General features: G+C 42.7%; 1 protein-coding gene across 15 annotated transcripts in view; it reads right to left on the bottom strand.

Annotated features, from left to right (window-relative positions):
- Positions 1-21,996, bottom strand: part of LOC140195221 (uncharacterized) — a 276,914-nt gene that overhangs the window by 70,965 nt on the left and 183,953 nt on the right. For 14 of the 15 annotated variants that reach the window (XM_072253210.1, XM_072253212.1, XM_072253206.1 and 11 more), the window contains 3 exons: positions 21,786-21,875; positions 15,774-15,935; positions 1,799-1,944 (listed from right to left, as the gene is read on the bottom strand). In XM_072253210.1, coding sequence (XP_072109311.1) covers positions 1,799-1,944; positions 15,774-15,935; positions 21,786-21,875 — 398 coding nt within the window. The remainder of the gene's footprint in view (positions 1-1,798; positions 1,945-15,773; positions 15,936-21,785; positions 21,876-21,996) is intronic. The other variant, XM_072253209.1, reaches the window with a different exon arrangement.

Genomic DNA, 21,996 nt, shown 5'->3' with positions numbered 1-21,996 from the left:
TTCACCTGAACTTCCATTGGTACTTGGTCTCCCATGGTTACCCTGACATAACCCACATATCGATTGGTATCTGAGAGTACTCCAAGAGTGGAGACTGACATGCCTGTCTACCTGTCTAGGTCTCATTCAATGAATCCCCTCTTGTATCAGCTAAGGATGTGGACCTGGCTGGGATTCCAGCTGAATATGCAGATCTCCTTGAGTTCTTCGGTAAAAGGAAGGCCACCACCCTGCTCCCACACTGGCCATACGACTGCGCCATTGACCTCCTACCTGGCACCAGTTCTCCCCGGGGCCGGCTCTTTACCCTGCTGGCCATGCAGGAATACATCAAAGAGGCACTGAGCATGGGGTTTATCCATCTGTCATCCTCGCCGGCAGGAGCAGGCTTCTTTTTTGTGTGCAAGAAAGATGACAAGCTCCGTCCCTGCATTGATAATCAGCCCCTGAACAACATCACTGTGAAGAACCGCTACCCTCTTCCTCCTGCTGGCATCTGTGTTTGAACATCTCCAGGGAGCAACCATTTTTTCCAAAATTGATCTGCGCACTGCTTACAATGTGGTTCGCATAAGAGTAGGGGATGAGGGGAAGACAGCTTTCAATACCTCTAATGGCCACTATGAGTACCTGTTAATGCCTATTGGTCTGGCCAACTGTATTCCAGGCCTTGGTTAACGACGTGCTCAGGGACATGTTGAACCAGCTTTTGTTTGTGTATTTAGATGACATCCTTATCTATTCCTGCTCTCATCAGGAGCATGTCCAGCATGTCCAGAGAGTCCTCAGAATAACCTGTACACCAAGCCTGAAAAATGTGAATTCCATAAATGCCAGGTGATGTTTTTGGGCTATATACTTGTTCCATCCAGTGTTCAAATGGACCCTAGTAAAGTTCAGGCAGTTGCAGAGTGGCCCAAACTATCTACAGTCAAACAGGTAGGGTGCTTCAATGGGTCTGCAAACTTTTATTGCCACTTCATCTGGAATTTCAGCTCTACCACGGCTCCTATAAATACACTCACCAAGAAGACCTCAGCAGGATTCCATCGCACACCTCATGCTAAGCAAGTATTTTTGAAGCTAAAGCCACATTTCACCACTGTCCCAGTGCTGCAACACCCAGACCCATCACAGCCATTCATTGTCGAGGTGGATGTATCCGATGTAGGCAATGAAGCAGCAGACGGCGCCTTATGGGAGTGATCGTAGTCAGCTAGACCACTGTCGGTGTCCACCCAGGCGGGGATGGCTGATCCGTGTTGGGGAGAATACCTGGACGGATGATAGTGATGGTCCACCAATGTACGGTAACTGATGCCCTCCACCATGCAGTCCACCTGTAAGCCCTGCTCTTCACCCAAACGGTCTTCCGTGTTGTAAAGCTGAGGTTCTTTTCTTTTCTGAGCAACTTTTCTTCAGGGAACCACTGAACCCAATGATGTTGACAGCTGACCTTCACAACCATTCAGACTTTGGCCACAGGTGAGTCAAAGTCTGAGACTGCCTGTGGGTTGAAAAGCTAATGGACAATTTACTCACCTGGCATGAAATAGCCCAATGTATACACCTTAGAATACTGGTAACTATGGGGAATAAAAATTGCTGCTTGCTGTTGCTTACGCGTGGGAGGGAGGGGAGCTGGGGGGGGTACTTTGGGGTTCTAACGTTTAACTGTCATTTGGCCTTTGGGGGCACTCCTCTGTTTTCATGGATGGTTGCGAAGCATTTCAGGATGTATATTGTATACATTTCTCTGATATTAAATTGGACTTTTTAACCTTTGAAATTTGCTTACCACTTCATAAATGCGGAAGCATTTCCTTCCTTTCGTTCATTGATTTGCTCCTTTTCCTTTTCCTTCTTCTCTTTTTTAACCTGTTTTTGCTTTTGTAAGTTTTCTTGCAAATATCTCTCTTTGCCTTCTTTCCATTTTTCAAATACCTATCAAAGAGAAGTATTATTCCATTACTATTTCAGAATGAATGTATTAAATAATGTACATCTCTAGATAGATAAATATGGTTTAGAAGATGAACAACCCTATCATATTGCATATTTCTGAAAAGAAAAGCTCAGACAGTCTCTTACAAACCATGTATAATATTAATTCTATTGAATGCAGCAATCACAACATTTGAATCTGAATAAAAGCCATAAGAAATATGTGCTTCTGTGCCATTCAACAAGATCATAGCTAATCTGATTTCTGGACTCATCTACACTTTCCAGTTTGGTTCACCTACACGACTGATTTTGGTAACATTCTAGTGAGGACAATTATGGTGAGTCCTCTGAGAGATAAAATTCCTAAATTCCTGAATATTTCAGTGTAAAATAGCTGATACCTTATCTTCAAATTGTGTCAATAATTAAAGACCCAATCACCAGAATACACAGATTCACCATGTACTTACACTTTTCAAATTCCCTTCCAACCACTTAATTGGACATATGTGTTCTATTTTCTGGTAAGAAATCAATGCAATGAAACATTGTTGCACTACCTCTAATGCAAGTAATTTATTTCTTTCACGGGCTAAAATCAGCATGAGAAGTCATTTGTTAGTTGCACAACATGATGTTTAAAAAGAGCTCAGGGTTTTTCAGCTTTCTTTGGGCGAGCTGAAGTCAGTGCAGTCACAATAAAAAAAAGATGTTGCCATTGTTGGAGTATAACAGTATTAGAGTGGCCTGGCTTTCGCTTAACACGTTAGGCAACAATAGGCTTTGCAAGCGCCGGCAGAGGTTCTCAGTAAGTAAGTTAGAAGTTTCTATTAAGATTCTTTTTCTGTTAGTACATACCTAGTACACTCAGAATGGATCCAGAAGTTCCTTGTGTTAGATGTGGCAAATTTCGGGAAACCTCCAGTCTTCCTGATAACTACATCTGCTCAAAGTGCATTGAGCTGCAGATCCTTAGAGACTGTGTTAAGGAATTAGAGCTGCAACTCAATGACCTTCAGCTCATATAGGAAAATAAGGAGGTAGTCACCCACAGGTTTCTAGAGACAGGTACCCTGTGGCCATTCCCCTCAATAATAAGTACACTGCTTTGATATTGTGTGGGGGGGAGGGGAATGGTTTACTGGGGGAAGCCCAGGTCTCTGACACTGAGTCTGGCTCTGTGGCTCAGAAGCAAAGAGTGGAGAAGAGGAGTGCAGTAGTGAAAGGGGATTCTACAATTATCGGAACAGAAAACAGATTCTATGGACGTTAAAAAGACACACCCAGATGGTGTGTTGCATCCCAGATGCCAGGGTCAGGGTCAGGTCAGGTCCATGATATGCTAAAGGGGGCGGGTGAGCAGCTGGGAGTCGTGGGATATATTGGTACCAACAACATAGGTAGGAAAAGGGAGGAGGTCCTGAAGGGAGAATATAAGGCAGTTAGGCAGTAAGCTGAAAACCAGCACCTCCAGGGTAATAATCTCTGGATTGCTGCCTGTGCCATTTGCCAATGAGGGTAAGAACAGGGTGATTTGGCAGATGAATGTGTGGCTGAGGAACTGGTGTGGGGGCAGGGTTTCAGATTTCTGGATTATTGGAATCTCTTTTAAGAAAGATATGTACAAAAAGGATGGGTCATACTTTCCTAAGAACCCCAAGGGGATCAATGTCCTTTCAGGCAGGTCTGCTAGAGCTGTTAGGGAAGGTTTAAACTAATTTTTCACGGGGATAGGAACCGGAATGATAGGACTGAGGATGGGGCAATTGGTAAAAAATGAAATCAAATCCTAAGAAAGACATGACGTAGGATTAGAATCCTTATGGGTAGAGTTAAGAAACTGCAAGGGTAAAAAGATGCTGATGGGAGTTATATACAGGCCTCTGAACAGCCAGGGTGTGGACTACACATTACAACAGGATATAGAAAAGGCATGTAGAAAGTGAAATCTTGCAAAAATCAAGGGGGATTTCCATATGCAGGTAGACTGAGAAAATCCATTTGGTCCAGGATCCCAAATGAAGGAATTTGTAGAATGCCTACAAGGTGGCAGCTTGTGGTTGAGCCCACTAGGGAAACTGCAAATCTGGACTGAATGTTGTGTAATAACCCAGATTTGATTAGGAAGCTTGAAGCAGAGGAGACAGTGATCATAATATGGTAGAATTTACCTTGCAATTTGAGAAAGAGAAGATAAAAACCTAATGTATCGGTATTGACATGGTTCTGCATGGGAGGCTGTTCAAAAAGGTTCAGTTGCTCAACATTCAGGATGAGGTAGTAAATTGGATTAGACACTGGCTTTGTGGGAGAAGCCAGAGAGAGTGGCAGTAGAAGGCCTCCAGTCGGTATTCTCTGACTGGAGGCCTGTGACTAGTGGTGTGCCACAGGGATCAGTGCTAGGTCCTTTGTTGTTTGTCATCTGTATCAATGATCTGGATGATAATATGTTAACTGGATCAGAAAATTTGTGGATGACACCAAGACTGGGGGTGTAATGGACAGTAAAGAAGGCTTTCGTGGCTTACAGAGAGATCTGTATCAGCTGGAAAAATGGTCTGAAAAACTGCAGATGAAACAATGCAGACAAATGCAAGGCTTTGAACTCCAGTAGGACCAACCAGGGTAGATCTTACATAGTGAATGGTAGGGCACTGAGGACTGTGGTAGAACAAAGGGATCTAAGAATACAGGTCCATAATCGTTGAAACTGGTGTCACAGGTGGATAGGCACGAGAAGAGATGGGATGTTACATTGAAGTTGTACAAGACGTTGGTGAGGCCTAATTTGGTGTATTGTGTGCAGTTTTGGTCACCTATTTACAGAAAAGATGTAAACAAGGTTGAAAGAGTACAGAGAAAATTTTACGAGGATGTTGCTGGGTCTGGAGGACCTAAGGTATAAGGAAAGATTGAATAAGTCAGGACTGTATTCTAGTTTAGAACATAGTAGATTGAGAGGAAATCTGACCAAATTATGAGGGAAATAGATAGGGTAAATGCAAGTAGGTTTTTTCCACTGAGGTTGGGTGGGAGGACAACCAGAGGTCATGGATTAAGGGTGATAGGTGAGAAGTTTAAGGAAAACATGAGGAGAAACTTTTTCACTCATAGAGGGTTGTGATAGTGTGGAATGAGCTGCTGGTACAAGTGGTGCATGCAACATCAATTTTAATGTTTAAGAAAAATTAGGATAGAGACATAGATAGCAGGGGTATGGAGGGCTATGGTCCTAGTGCAGGCCCAAGGCTCTGTGTTCCTGTCTCTTCCAAGACCAAGGCTCTGTGTTCCTGTCTGTCCCAAGACCAAGGCTCTGTGTGCTGCATTCCTGTCGTCCTCGTCCAAGGCTCCAAGGTTCCTGTTTCCCAAGACCACGTCATGTCTTTGCCTAGTTCCAGAGTCCGAGCCCGAGTCAAGACCCAGGTTCTGGGTCCTTGTCATGTCCTCGGCTTGGAGTCCAAACCCAAGCATCGTCATGTCCTCGGCTCGGAGTCCGAACCCAAGCCTCGTCCAGTCTTGTAGCCACATCATGTACTCACCTAGATCCGGGGTCCGAGCCCAATTCAAGACCCAGGTTTCGGGTCCTTGTCCAGTCTCTGGCTCAGAGTCCTTGTCCAGGTTCCAAGTTCCTAGTTCCTTGTCCAGGTCCCGCTTTACTAGTCAAATCCTAGCCTAAGTCTGTGTTCTTGTCCTAGCTCCTAGTCTGCATCCAGTCACGTCCCTAACTCTAGTCTCTAGTCCTGTCCTGTTCCTAATACTTCAGTGTTTGCGTCTTGCATTTGGGTACCCTCCCAGTGCTGCCTCCCCACCCCCATTCTGACATTAGCAGAGCAAATAAAAATAAAGCAGGGTCAAAGCAGAGTGGCCATTGTGTGAGCGGACCAGTGTAGGAATGGGAACTTGAGGGTTTGGCGAGGAAGTATAGGTAAGCAGCAAGTAAGGCTTTCGTGGTGGCTGAATAAAATGTCACTAAATTAAGCCATCGTTAGGTCACATCTGGAATTGCCAGGTGGCGGATGATTTCCCTCCACACCGCTCTGTTCTGACACTTGTCGTTAACATTGTTGTTTTGATCCTTTATTGAGAGTGACATACTGGGAAATCATGTACTTGGCAGGTTACAGCAGTGGTTTCCCTTTGCCTTCTGCCGGCTGAGTTTAGATTACATTTTTAGATTATGAGGACATGCAGTCCTCTTTTGTTGTCATTTAGTAATGCATGCATTAAGAAATGATACAATATCCCTCCGGTGTGATATCACAGAAACACAGGACAGACCAAGACTGAAAAACTAATAAAACCACATAATTATAACATATAGTTACAACAGTGCAACAATACCATAATTTGATGAAGAACAGTCCATGGCACAGTAAAAAAGTTCAAAGTCTCTCGAATGTCCCACATCTCACGCAGATGGGAGAAGGAAGAAAACTCTCCCCGCCATGTCCGACCACAGTCCCACTCTGAGTCGTCCGAAAACTTCAAGCTCCAATCAGCCCTCCGACACCGAGTATCGAGCGCCATCTCTGCCGAATGCTTTGACCTCAGCCTCGGTCGCCAGCAGCAGACAAAGCTGGGGATTTTGGGGCCTTCCCTCTGGAGACTCTCGATCGCACAGTAGCGAACCGAGCATTTCAGAAATTTCCAGATGTTCCTCTGTGCCTTCTCATGTGTTTCCATCAAATCAGAATTGCGCACGGTACCCTATTTAACAAATACGATATCATTTCACTGGAGAGGCTGCGTGCGCTGCGTCATGCCACCATCTTCTCCTCCCGCTGATAAGTTACAGCTAATTAAATAAAGGGATAAAGCAGGATCAGGTGGTGTGCTGTAGCTCCATGATGTGGGAGCTGGTGGACCCCATTGTGGTTCCTGGTGACCACATCTACAGCAAGGGGGGCTACTGCACACGACCGAAAGAAGCTGCAGAGGGTTGTAAATCTAGTCAGCTCCATCTTGGGTTCCAGCCTACAAAGTACCCAGGACATCTTCAGGGAGTGGTGACTTAGAAAGGCAGAATCCATTATTAAGGACCTCCAGCACCCAGTGCATGCCCTTTTCTCACTGTTACCATCAGGTAGGAGGTACAGAAGCCTGAAGGCACACACTCAGTGATCCAGGAACAGCTTCTTCCCCTCTGCCATCCAATTCCTAAATGGACATTGAATTCTTGGAGACTACCTCACTTTTTTTAATCAACAGTATTTCTGTTTTTTGCACTTTTTAAAAATCTATTCAATATATGTATACAGTACTGTAATTTACTTATTATTATTATTTTTATTTTTTTCTCTTCTAGATTATGTATTACAGAGAACTGCTGCTGCTATGTTAACAAATTTCATGTCACATGCCAGTGATAAAAAACCTGATTCTGATTCTGAAGTGTTGGCTGCTTAAGGAATTCAGGCTCAAAGCTGATGACCTGGAATCTGAGCAGCAAACACTGCGGCACATCAGGATGGGAGAGAGTTACCTGGATTCTCTGTTTCAGGAGGTAGTCTCACCCATTAGATTAGCTGCCTCAAATTCGGTCTGTGGTCAGGTTCAATAGGGTGTGACTGTGAGTGAGGTGAGTAGTGGGAGCCAAGTGCTAGAGGAACCTCAACTCTTGAGCTTGTCCAACAGGTCTGAGATTCTTGCTCCCTGTGCAGATGACAGTGGGGGCTGTAGAAAGAATGAGCTACCTAACTGTGGCACTGTTAGTTCAGGGAGCCATTCAAGAGAAAGAAGATAAATGTAGTGGTAATTGGGGATAGTATAGTCAGGGGAATAGACAGAATTCTCTGTCACAAGAATAGTGTCCTGAAGGCTGTGTTGCCTGACTGATGCCCGGGTTCGGGACATCTTATCTGACCTGCAGAGGAATTTGCAGTGGGAAGGGAAAGGTCCAATTGTTGTGTTCCATGTGGGTACCAATGATATATGTAGAATGAGGAAAGAGGTTCTGCTGAGGGAATCTGAGCAGCCAAGGACAAAATTAAAGAACAGAACCAAAAAGGTGAGGTAGCAACCTCTGGATTACTACCTGAGCCACGTGCAAATTGAAATAGGGTCAAGAAGATTAGAGAGTTAAGTGTGTAACTCAGGGATTGGTGTGGGAGAAGTGGTTTGAATTCATGGGAAACTAGCACCAGTACTGGGGAAGGAGGGAGCTGTACCACTGGGATGGGCTCCACCTGAACTGTGACGGGACCTGGATCCTAGCAAATCAGATTACTAAGGGTGTGGATAGGGCTTTAAGCTAAATATGGGGGGTAGGTTCAACAGATTGGAGAAGTATGGATAAAGTAAAAAAGAAAAGTGTGGATAAAGATAAAGAAAACACAAAAGATAAAAAAAAGTAAGAGTGGCGTGAAGAAAAGTCAAGTGCAAGAGTAAAAGATTACAAGATTTTAAAAGCACAATGAGTATAAGGGCACTTTACTTGAATGCCCGTATGATTCAAAACAAGGTCAGTGAATTCGTGGCTCAAATCAAAGGGGTATGATTTAGTGGCCATTACAAAGATGTAGTTGCAGGGTGGAGAGGAATGGGATTTAAATATCCAAGGATATCGGGTAATACGGAAGGATAGGCAGGAAGATAAGAGAGGTGGAGTAGTGAGGTCAGGGCGATAGTGAGAGATGATGTAAGATCTAAGGAGCAGTATGTTGAATCCTTCTGGGTAGAGATTAGGAATAGTAAAGGGAAAAAATCACTGGTAGGAGTTGTCCATCAACCACCGAAGAATAACATTACAGTGGTACAAGCAATAAACAGAGAAATATCTGAAGCATGTAAGAATGGAGCAGCAGTTATCAAGGGGAACTTTAACTTGCACATAGATTGGGTGAATCAACTTGATCAAAGCAGTCTTGAGAAGGACTTCACAGAATGCATCCATGATGGCTTTCTTGTACAGCATGTTACCGAACCTGCAAGGAAACGTGCTATCTTAGATCTGGTCCTGTGCAATGAGACAGGTAAAATTAGTGATCTTGTTGTTAGGGATCCTCTTGGAAAGAGTGGTCACAGTATGACTGAGTTTCTCACACAAATGAAAGGTGCAATAGCTTGATCTAAAACCATTGTATTATGCCTAAACAATGGAGACTACAATGGGATGAGGAAGGATTTGGCTAGTGTAGACTGGAAACAAAGGCCATATGGTGGGACAGTTGAGGAACAGGAAGACTTTCAAAGAGATTTTTCACAGTGCTCAACAAAAATATATTCCAGTTAAAAGCAAGGACAATAAGGGTGGGTAGAGCCAGCCTTGGATAACTAAGGAAATAAAAGAAGGCATCAAACTAAATGGTCTTATAATAATAAGTATAGTGCTTTGGATACTGTTGAGACCATACGACCTAACAGTGGAAAACAGCAGCAATCAGTTCTCTGGCACTGCATCTCGTGCTGTGGTTCATAAGGGAAGTGGGGGAAGAGAACTGCAGTAGTGATACAGGATTCCTTAGTTAGAGGAGTAGTCACCAGATTCTGCAGACACAAAAGAAACACCCGGATGGTATGTTGCCTCCCAGGTGCCATGGCCAGGGTGTCTCAGATCCACAGCATTCTAAAGGGGTAGGGTGAGCAGCCAGAAGTCTTGGTACCTATTGTCACCAATGACATAGGTAGGAAGAGGGAGGAAAAAGAGAATTCAGAGATCTAGGTAGAAAGATTAAATGCAGAACAGCCAGCGTTGTCATCTCTGGATTGCTGCCTGTGACATGTGCCACTGAGGCTAAGAATAGGATGATCAGGCAAATGAATGTGTGGCTGGGGAACTGTGCAGGGGGCAGGGGTTCAGATTTCTGGATTTTGGGATCACTTCTGGGGAACATATAATCTTTACAAAGGGTGGGTTACACCTGAATCCGAGGGACACCAATATCATAGCAGGCAGGTTTGCTAGAACCGTTGGGAGAGATTGAACTAATCTGGCAGGAGGATGGGAAACTGAATGATAAGGCTGAGGATGGGGCAGTAAGTATACAAGCAGAGGCAGTGTGTAATGAGACTGTCAGAAAGGACAAGTTGACGATAGGGCAAAATTGCAGTCAGTGCAAAGTTGCAGTGTAACAAGAATAAATTCTAAAAGGGTGACAAATACAAAACTGAAGGTATTGTATTTGAATGCATGCAGTATATGAAGTAAGATAGATGGTCTTGTACCACAATTTGAGATTGACAGGTATGATGTTGTGGGCATCACTGAATCGTGGCTGAAAGAAGATTATTGTTGTAAGTTTAATATCCAAGGATACACGTTGTATTGAAAGGACAGGCAGGTAGGCAGAGGGAGTGGCATGGATCTGTAGGTAAAAAATTAAATCAAATTCTTAGAAAGAGGTGACATAGAATCAGAAGATGCAGAATCATTGGTAGTGTTAAAGAACTGCAAGGGTAAAAAGACCCTGATGGGATGTCTTTTTAGAGCAGCTTGTGGTTGAGCCCACTAGGGGATCAGCTATTCCAGATCGGGTGTTGTGTAATGAACCAGGTTTAAATAGGGAGCTTGAGGTAAAGGAATCCTGAGAAAGTAGTGATAGAATATGATAGAATTCACCCTGCAATTTGAGAAGGAGAAGATCAGAGATATCAGAAATATCAGTATTACAGTGGAGTAAAGCGAATTTCAGAGGCATGAGAGAGGAGCTGGCCAAAGTTGATTAGTAGGGAGGACAGCAGAGCAGCAATGGCTGGAGTTTCTGGGACAGGATAGATACCCCACCCCACCAAAGAAGTATTCTAAAGGCAGGATCACACAAGTGTGGCTGACAAGGGAAGTCAAAGCCAACATAAAAGCGAAAGAAAGGGCATATAATAGAGCAAAAATTATCGGGAAGTTAGAGGATTGAGAAGCTTTTAAAAACCAACAAAAAATTTAAAAAGCTATAAGGAGTAAAATGATGGAATATAAGGGTAAGCAAGCCAATAATATCAAAGAGGGTACCAATTTTTATATATATATAAAGAATAAAAGAGAGGCAACAGTAGATATCAGACCATTGGAAAATGTTGCTGGAGTAGTAATGGGGGTGTGGGAACAAGGAAATGGTGGATGAAATGAATGAGTACTTTGCATCAGTCTTCACTGTGGAAGACACTAGCATTCTGCCAGAAGTTCAAGCGTGTCAGGGGGACAGAAGTAAGTGCAGTTGCTATTACAGGGGAGAAAGTGCTTGGGAAACTAAAAGGTCTGAAGTTTGCTAAGTCACCTGGACTAGATAAACTACAACCAAGGGTTCTGAAAGAGGTAGCTGAATAAATTGTAGAGGCATTTGTAATGATCTTTTAAGAATCACTTGTTTCTGGCATGGTTCTGTGGAATAGAAAATTACAAATGTCACTCCACGCTTCAAGAAGAGAGAGAGGCATAAGAAAATAAACTATAGGCCAGTTCACCTAACCTCACTAGTGGGGAAGATGTTGGAGTTGATTGTTAAGGAGGAGGTTTTAGGGTACTTGGAGGCACATGATAAAACAGAAAATCTTGTCTGACAAATCTGTTGGAATTTTTTGAGGAAATAACTGAATCAGAAAATTTGCGGCTGGCACCAATATTGGGAATGTAGTGGACAATGAGGAAGACTGCCATGGCTTGCAGCAGGATCTAGACCAGCTGGAAAAATAGGCTGGAAAATGGCAGATGAAGTTCAATGCAGACATATGCAAGGTTTTACACTTCTGAAGGACCAACGTGGGTAGCTCTTACACAGTGAAAGGTAGGACACTGAGGAGTGTGGGCGAACAAAGGGATTTGGAAAAATAGGTCCATAATTCATTGAAAGTGGTCACAGATAGGGTCATAAAGAAAGCTTTTGGTCTTCATAAATCAATGCACTAAGTACAGGAGATGGGATGTTATGTTGAAGTATAAGACCTTGGTGAAGCCTATTTTGGAGTATTGTGAGTCACCAACCTACTGCTGGCCAGAAGAAACTTCAGTCTGATCAAGGATAGGGGAAGCAGACAAGCCAGTTGTCTTTGTTTTCCCCCCCATTTTGTGGACTCTGAACAGTTTCTTGGTCTTGGATAATCTAATCAGAGCAACTGAATATGGACACAGAAAGCTTCAGGAAATGATCTGCTAAACCTGAGACCATTCTCAGAGGAGTAGCTGCTTGCTATGTAAAATGTCAGACATGCAATTGGTAATCTCATTAGACTCTGTCTGGGTTGCCTCATTTAACTGGTTTGGACTAGTCAGAGTGTAAAGACACAAATACACAAGGCTAGGGTGGGCAGAGCCATGAAACAATGTTGGCTGTAGTCCTGTACAATGACCAGTAAGAAGGTGACCCAGGTAGGTCCGGATTGGAGATCCAATGGTTCAATTGATGAGGAACTCAGGAGCTCCAAATACGCAAGGGCGATAACTCTCCAGCAACCAGAGACAAACCATTGCGGATAAGGAGGACCCCACGGACACATGGAGATCGGGACCACGAGGAATGCCTGGCCAGCGTAGACTCCTTTCCCGGGTAATACATTTTCTCTTCATTGACTCTTCATGGAAGGTCAGGGAATTCTAGTAGGGTACACACAGAGACAGCTTGTGAACCCACGTGCTTTTAATTGAAACAATAAAAGTTACTTGTCAGTAACTAGATTCTCTGTGCTTCACTGATCATTATTACAAGGGGTGATTCTTGTAACACTACAGAAAAGATGTAAATAAGGTTGAAAGAATATAGAGAAAATTTACAAGAACGTTGCTGGGTCTGGAGGACTTGAGTTATATGGAAAGATTAAATAGGTTAGGACTTTATTCCTTGGAACATAGAAGATTGAGAGGAGTTTTGATGGGTATACAAAATTATCTGAGAAAAGATCTGGTGATTGAGAGGGTCCAAAGGATTTTCTCAAGAATGTTAAGGTTAACATATGAGCTCTGGATCTCTACTTGCTAGAGTTTGGAAGAATACAAGAGGAATTTCATTGCAACCTATTTAGCAACTATTGCAAGGTCTGGATAAAGTGTATGTGGACAGTATATTTCCTACGGCGGGGGAATGTAGCACCAGAGCCTCAGAATTGAGGGATGTTCATTTCAAACAGAGATGAGGAAAAAATTCTTTAACCATAGGGTGGTGAATCTGTGGAATTCATTGCCACTGACAGCTGTGCAGGCCAAGTCTTTGGGTATTTTTAAGGCAGAAGTCGCGGCCAGCAAGCACTGTGAGGGTCATGTTTTTTGACTTCTCCAGTGCGTTCAACACCATCCGCCCTGCTCTGCTGGGGGAGAAGCTGACAGCAATGCAGGTGGATGCTTCCCTGGTATCATGGATTCTTGATTACCTGACTAGCAGACCACAGTACGTGTGCTTGCAACACTGTGTGTCCGACAGAGTGATCAGCAGCACTGGGGCTCCACAGGGAACTGTCTTGTCTCCCTTTCTCTTCACTTTTTGCACCTCAGACTTCAACTACTGCACAGAGATCTTGTCATCTTCAGAAGTTTTTGGATGACTCTGCCATAGTTGGATGCATCAGCAAGGCAGATGAGTTTGAGTACAGGGCTACGGTAGGAAACTTTGTCACATGGTGTGAGCAGAATTATCTGCAGCTTAATGTGAAAAAGACTAAGGAGCTGGTGGTAGACCTGAGGAGAGCTAAGGTACCGGTGACCCCTGTTTCCATCCAGGGGGTCAGTGCGTACATGGTGGAGGATTACAAATATCTGGGGATACGAATTGACAATAAACTGGACTGGTCAAAGAACACTGAAGCTGCCTACAAGAAGGATCAGAGCCGTCTCTATTTCCTGAGGAGACTGAGGTCCTTTAACATCTGCCGGACGATGCTGAGGATGTTCTACGAGACTGTGGTGGCCAGTGCTATCATGTTTGCTGTTGTGTACTGGGCAGTAGGTTGAGGGTAGCAGACACCGACAGAATCAAAAAACTCATTCGTAAGGCCAGTGATGTTGTGGGGATGGAAATGGACTCTCTCACGGTGGTGTCCGAAAAGAGGATGCTGTCTAAGTTGCATGCCATCTTGGTCATTGTCTCCCATCCACTACACAATGTACTGGGTGGGCACAGGAGTACATTCAGCCAGAGACTCATTCCACCGAGATGCAACACAGAGCGTCATTCCTGCCTGTGGCCATCAAACTTTACAACTCCTCCCTTGGAGGGTCAGACACCCTGAGCCAATAGGCTGGTCCTGGACTTATTTCATAATTTACTGGCATAATTTACATATTACTATTTAACTATTTATGGTTCTATTACTATCTATTATTTATTTATTTATTTATGGTGCAACTGTAATGAAAACCAGTTTCCCCTGGGATCAATAAAGTATGACTATGACTATGACTATGACTATGATAAATTCTTGATTAATCGGGGAGGTATATGGAGGAATTTAAGGTGGGGGGGGTTATATGGGAGACAGGGTTTAAGGGTCGGAACAACATTGTGGGCTGAAGAGCCTGTACTGTGCTGTACTGTTCTATGAGTCAAAGGTTACAGGAAGAAGGTAGGAGAGTGGGAATAATAAATCAGCCACGAGGGAATGGCAGAGGATACTAAATGGGTGGAATTGCCTAATTCTGCTCCTTTTTGTTTGGTCTTATGATCTAAACCAGGGGTAGGCAACCTATAGCCCATGGGCCAGATCCAGCCCGCAAAGGTATTTTGACTGGCCCGCGAGCAAATATTGGGATACTATGCTTATCCGACCCGCGAGCAATTTTTCCTTATTCTGAGTGTTTCACGCGACCACACTGATGGATATGTATGGCGTCTTGTTACACTGGCCAGAAGTTCCGTTTTGTTCCAAACCAAACACTGGTATATACGAATGACGGGAAGGCAGACTACCTTATTAATGTGTATTAGATACTTTCCATGCACGTGCAGGTTTTCAGATGGGATCATTCAAATTTGTAAACAGAAACAGCATCACTGTGTTTTAACAAGAAATCCATGCTAAATATCCAGATATTTACATGTGCTACAATACTTGTTGAATAACTCGCGTTATAAGATAAAATCAAAGAAAAGAATTCCAATGGCAATGAATGCAAAATGCAGGAAGGTAGATGCTGAGTGCCAAAAAAGCAGTGAAAATGAAGGAAATACCCATGCCAGCTACGAAGTCTCAAAATGTATTGCAGAAAAGATGAAGCCTTTTACAAATGGAGAATTTGTCAAAGAATGTTTACTGCAGTGGTGGATATTGTTTGTCCTGAAAAGAAATCTTTATTTGCATCAGCCTGTCAGCAAGAATGATCACACGGCGAGTTGAAGAAATGTCAGCAGATGTTAAAAGTTGTTTAAGGGATGCATGCAACGAAATGCATTTTTTTTCAATTGCGCTTGATGGAAGTGCAGACTTCAGAGACACTGCTCAACTTACAGTGTTTCTGTGAGGAGTGACCTCAACTTCTCAAATTTTTGAAGAGTTTATTCAATTAATTCCTATAAAGAACATGGTTACCGGAGTAGACATTTTTGAAGCTTTGATGAAAATGATGTCAGAAATGAAACATAATGTGTTGAAGCTAATGTTAAATCATCACCAGCAATGGTGGGACAGAAAAACTAAACTGAGTTCTTTGATTACTAATTGGCATCCTTGGTTAAGCACAAATAATGTTCTAGCATGTGTTATTCATTAATTTGAGGCAAAACATAACTAGATGTATCTAAATGGATAATTCCCATATTTCAAGTTTTTTATGGCGTATATCTGGCCCACCGTCCACTCATTAATACACGATCCGGCCCACAGAGGCAAAAAGGTTGCCGACCCCTGGTCTAAACCCTTCAGTAAAGTAGACCTTTCAACTATTGTTAATTTAATCAAAAAGCTGCGATTGCCTTTTTTGCTTCTTCCTTCCTCTCTTCTTTCTCTGCCTCTGCTTGTTGCTTTATTTTCTCCTCTTCTTTCTTCTTCTGATAGGTTTCTTTAAATGCATTCTTCTTCCTTGTCTTCCAGGCCTCAAATGATGCCTTTGCTTCTTTTTTGTTTGCAATATTCTTCTTTAATAGAAACAGAGCAATTAGCTAAAACATTCATATTCATTGCAAAAATTTCAGAAAGAAATAATAAAATCAAAGAATCAAATCAAATTGTTCATCAGTTATTAAAGATGTGATAACAGCACATTTGGAAAGCGGTGAAATCATCGGACAAAGTCAGCATGGATTTGTGAAAGGAAAATCATGTCTGACGAATCTCATAGAATTTTTTGAGGATGTACCTAGTAGAGTGGATAGGGGAGAACCAGTGGATGTGGTATATTTGGATTTTCAAAAGGCTTTTGACAAGGTCCCACACAGGAGATTAGTATGCAAATTTAAAGCACACGGTATTGGGGGTAAGGTATTGATATGGATAGAGAATCGGTTGGCAGACAGGAAGCAAAGAGTGGGAATAAACGGGACCTTTTCAGAATGGCAAGGCAGTGACTAGTGGGGTACCGCAAGGCTCAATGCTGGGACCCCAGTTGTTTACAATATATATTAATGACTTGGATGAGGGAATTAAATGCAGCATCTCCAAGTTTGCGGATGACACGAAGCTGGGTGGCAGTGTTAGCTGTGAGGAGGATGCTAAGAGGATGCAGAGTGACTTGGATAGGTTAGGTGAGTGGGCAAATTCATGGCAGATGCAATTTAATGTGGATAAATGTGAAGTTATCCACTTTGGTGGCAAAAACAGGAAAACAGATTATTATCTGAATGGTGGCCGATTAGGAAAAGGGGAGGTGCAACGAGACCTGGGTGTCATTATACACCAGTCATTGAAAGTGGGCATGCAGGTACAGCAGGCAGTGAAAAAGACAAAGGGTATGCTGGCATTCATAGCAAGAGGATTCGAGTACAGGAGCAGGGAGGTACTACTGCAGTTGTACAAGGCCTTGGTGAGACCACACCTGGAGTATTGTGTGCAGTTTTGGTCCCCTAATCTGAGGAAAGACATCCTTGCCATAGAGGGAGTACAAAGAAGGTTCACCAGATTGATTCCTGGGATGGCAGGACTTTCATATGATGAAAGACTGGATGAACTAGGCTTATACTCGTTGGAATTTAGAAGATTGAGGGGGGATCTGATTGAAACGTATAAAATCCTAAAGGGATTGGACAGGCTAGATGCAGGAAGATTGTTCCCGGTGTTGGGGAAGTCCAGAACAAGAGGTCACAGTTTGAGGATAAAGGGGAAGCCTTTTAGGACCAAGATTAGGAAAAACTTCTTCACACAGAGAGTGGTGAATCTGTGGAATTCTCTGTCACAGGAAACAGTTGAGGCCAGTTCATTGGCTATATTTAAGAGGGAGTTAGATATGGCCGTTGTGGCTAAAGGGATCAGGGGGTATGGAGGGAAGGCTGGTACAGGGTTCTGAGTTGGATGATCAGCCATGATCATACTGAATGGCGATGCAGGCTCAAAGGGCCGAATGGCCTACTCCTGCACCTATTTTCTATGTTTTCTATGTTTCTATAATGTACTCCAGTTAATTGGGCACATCGGGACCATTACATTTTGACCTAAGTAAGTGTCAGCCCCAATTAGCTGAAGTTACAGATTTCATTGAACTCCATACAACTACTGGTAGTTGAAAGTAGTTTATCCTCATTCTCAACATTGAAGGAAATTCATACACATCTAATGCCCTCAAATCTTTTTGCTCCCTGTTTCTGGAGTACCTTGTGCTGCTGTGTAGACTTTTCTGGCTGCCTAGGGAGTTCATGGCTATTATTATCACAGCTGTGTACATTCTGCTGCAGGCTGATACTGACCTGGCTCTCAAGGAACTGTACAAGAACCATCAGCACCCTGGAGACTGTACACCCAGAGGCTGCTTTCATTATCGCCAGAGACTTTAATTAAGTGTCACTGACTAAAGAATTTCAGAGAGACTTTAGTCAGAGAAGCTCGATTAAAATCTCTCCGAAGTTCTGTCAACACATCCAGGTGAGCACACGGGGAGATAACATACTCGACCACTGCTACTCGCCTCTCCACAATGCTTACAAAGCACTCCTCCATCCACCGTTTCTCTCCTTAGTGCATTTTAGTCGACTTATTTTGTTTTTAAAAGCTCCCTGTCCTCTAATTTCCTACTAATTCTTGTTCTATTATACACCCTCTCTCTTTAAGTTTTTTGCTATATTTCACTTCCCTTGTCCACCACAGTCGCCTGTAGAATATTGCTTCTTCTTTGGAATGTTTCGGTCCTTGCATTTTCCAAAATGCTCCCAGAATCTCCGGCCATTGCTACTCTGCCGTCATCCCTGCTAGTTTCCCCTTCTAATCAACTTCGACCAGCTCCTCTCTCATATTTTTGTAATTCCTTTTATTCCACTGTGATACTGATAAATCTCACATTAGCTTCTCCCTCTCAATCTGCTGGGTGAATTATGATCACTGCCTCCTAAGGGTTTATTTCCCTTCAGCTCGCTCATCAAATCTGGCTCAATACACATCCCCCAATTCGGAATTGCCTTTCTTCTAACCACAAACTGCTCTAAAAAGCCAACGTAGGCATTCTGCAAATTCCTTCTCTTGGGATACAAACACCAGCCTAGCTTTCAATCTACCTGCATTTTGAAATCCCTTAAGATGACCATAACATGTCTCTTTTTAAATGCCTTTCCTATCTCTTGTCTTCCATGTCCTGACTACTGTTCAGAGGCCTGTATCAGGGTCTTTCTTACCCTAACAGTTTGTTAACTCTAAACACAAGAATTCTATATCTTCTGATCTTTTGGTACCTCTTTCTTAGGATTTTATTTATTTTTTAACCAACAAAGCCCACTCCACCCCTCTCCCTGTCCTTTCTAATACAATGTGTATCCCTGGATGTTATGCATCCAATTGCGATGTTCTTTCAGCCATGACTTCATACCGATCAAACCCTAACTGATCTTCCTTGTTCCATAAACTGTGAGCATTTACATATATTATTTTTGTTTAGAGATACAATGCAGTATCAATCTGCACTGCACAGCAACCTCTGACAATCCCGATTTAACCATAACCTAATCACAGGACAGTTTAGAATGACCAATTAACCTCTTTGATATGTCTTTGGACTGTGGGAGGAAATTGGAGCAGCTGGAAAAAATCCATAGATTCCACAGGGAGGACATACAGAGATTCCTTACAGAGGCCACCAAGACTGAACTCTGAGCGTCAAGCTGTAATAGCATTGTGCTAACCGTTATGCTACCATGGTGCCTCAAAATCTAATAAGTATGACACCTGTATTCATCACCCTTTTTAGCTTTCCCCATATTACCAGAAGTAAAATTTCTAAACTTTTTGTCTTTTCATTTATTCTGGAGACTTCATTAAGCTCTCTCACATTCTCCTTCCTTTTTACTTTATCCTCACTTTTCCAAACTGTTGAAACTAACCCATTCCATTGACTACTATTTTGCCCTATCATCTGCCTACCCTTCCATACATTACACACTGCATCTAATTGTATACCAACTGCCCTATCATCTGCCCTATTGCTCCAGTTCCCATCCCCATGTCAAATTAGATTAAACTCTCCTGAACAGCTCAAGCAAACCTGTTCACAAGGATATTGGTCATCCTTGAGTTCATGTGCTAACAATTTATCTTCCATATTTGTGACAGAAATTGCTCATAAGAGGGGCATACCTTTAAGGTGTTGGTAGGAAAGCATAAGGGCAAATATGCTGGAAGCATTTAAGAGGTTCTTCGATAGTAATGTGCAGAGAATGGAGAGATATGGATACCGGTCAATCCTTGCTGATTTGATTTGACATAAACAACGCATTTCATTGTATTTTTAATCTACACGTGACAAATAAAGTCCATGATATGAAAGTCGAGCTGAGGGGTAAGATAGATGGGTGATGGAGGGGGCCGATAAATGGTATGAGGACAATGAATCAGCCATGATGGAACAAACTTAATGGGCGAAATAGCCTAATCCTTCTTCTATGTCTTAATATCTTATGATATAAGAAGCTGGGAGGTGAGAGGCTGAAGAGGGAAAGTGCTGAAGAAGAAGGAATCTGATAGTCTTCTTGAAAATTTGTCATGAAAAAAAGGAAAAGAGGTAGGTAACCAGAGGGATGTGGTGGGCAGGTCATGAGGGCAGGTGAAGAGTTGAGAGGGTGATTAGAATGGGGGGAAACAACAAAGGTGGAGGAGTGGGAAGTAAAGCAGAGTGGTTTCCTGGAAGTTAGATAAATCAATGTTCATGCCATCAGGTTGGAGACTACCTAGATGGAATATGAGGTGCTGTTCCTCCAAACTGGGTTTGGCTCCACTGTGCCAGTAGAGGAGGTCACAAACAGACAAGTCAGTGTGGGAATGGGAAGCTGAATTGAAATGGGTGCCCTTCCAGAGATCCTGCTTGTTGTAGCGGATCTGCAGGTGCCCAATGAAGCAGTTCACCAATCTGCATCAGGCCTCACCACTGTTGAGGATGCAATATACAATAAATGACCCTGAAAGATTTATAGGTGAAGTGTCGCCTCACTTGGAGGGACTCCACTGCCCACTTGTCCCAACCCATAGACCTTTATCCTAGCATTCATCTCTACAACTACGACAAGTGGTATACCTGCCTACACCTCCTCCCTAACAACAGTTATGACACTTTCCACTGTCCAACTCCTTTATCTTCAGCTCTTCACCTCTCACCTTCAAGCTTCACACATCATCCACCCACCTTTCCTTTAACCTATCTCCTGTCACTATGTGCCTTCCCACATCTGCTTATTCTGGCACCTGTCCCCTTCTCTTCCAGTTCTTTTGAAGGGTCTCAGCCTGAAACATCAACCGGTACTTCCCAGCATAGATGCACCTGCAGTATTTTGCGTATGTTACCCGCATGGATTCTATTTTGTGTTTTCTGTCAGTATGTCTTCATTTTCCCTATTTTCCTCTTTAACTTTCCTATTGAACTTAGTGAACTCAACTAGGTCCTCACTTGTGAAGCAGAAGTAGAAGTGATACTTTTGATTTGACTATTTATAGCATGTGATTTTAATGCATATATTAAGGATCAGAGTAGGCAGAACTTTTGAGGTGCATCTACAAAAACATTTTGACATAATATGTAGGCATATTAACCAAAGCAAGAACTTTGCTTGGAGATGTAGCATTTTTTCCAGTGTTAGGCATTTCTATCCTCGGGCTATGATTGCCTATGCCATATGACACAGCAGATAATAATGGTGATCGTGATCACCCTGGGGAAACGATGCTGCCTTTCTGGCCTAGATTTTCCTCTCATTAGTAAATAAACTTCCATCATATCTCCCCTCAGACTCTGACACTCTAGGGAAAACAATCCAAGTTTGTCTAAACTTTCTTTATAGATCATACTTTCTAGGAAGTATTCCACATTTTGCAGGAGGAGCATTCCATCGCCATAACTACAATTCCACTACACAAATCAGAAAAATAATAAAAACAGCTGCTTAGCCTCCTCACTTATAGTGAAACATGGCACTTACAGCTCAAGCACGGCCACTTCACTTTCAAGCTATAGACTGATATGCCTCAAGTGAGCCAGTATTGCTGCAGTACGCTGCTAGGTTTCCCAGCTTGGAGGTGTTCTATTTGTTTCTGTCCATATCCCTCTCTACCTTTCCTATCCATGTGCATGTCCTAATGTTCTTTATATGGCTGGCATGGACCTGGTGGGCCAAATGACTATATCAGTCTATATTTAAATATTTTTGGAAATATACAGTAAAACATAGCAATGAATTTTTGTACATTTCTTAAAATTGAACAATCCCTTTACTTCTCCAATAAATTTCAAAATTAATGTTTTAATGTTGAAAGTAGCAGTTTATGTAATAGAACATTGAACCATTGGGAATAAATTAGTAAACCTGCTCTCTCTTCTCATTTTCCTGTTGTACTTTCAGCTTTCGATGTCTTTTATTTTCAGAAAGAATTTGTCTTTTCCTTTCCAGCCACTCCTGTATGATATTAATAAATACATGTAAATTATTGGTAACTAAGTACAGATAAAATATTCCTATGGTTTACTGAATTAAAGTCTGCTTATTATAAAAATCTTAGCATTAATAAAAAGGTGAA

The sequence above is a fragment of the Mobula birostris genome, chromosome 3 (assembly GCF_030028105.1).
Source record: "Mobula birostris isolate sMobBir1 chromosome 3, sMobBir1.hap1, whole genome shotgun sequence".
Lineage (NCBI taxonomy): Eukaryota > Metazoa > Chordata > Chondrichthyes > Myliobatiformes > Myliobatidae > Mobula > Mobula birostris.
Note: the sequence above shows the minus strand (reverse complement) of the source record. Positions and strands in the feature narration are given on the sequence as shown.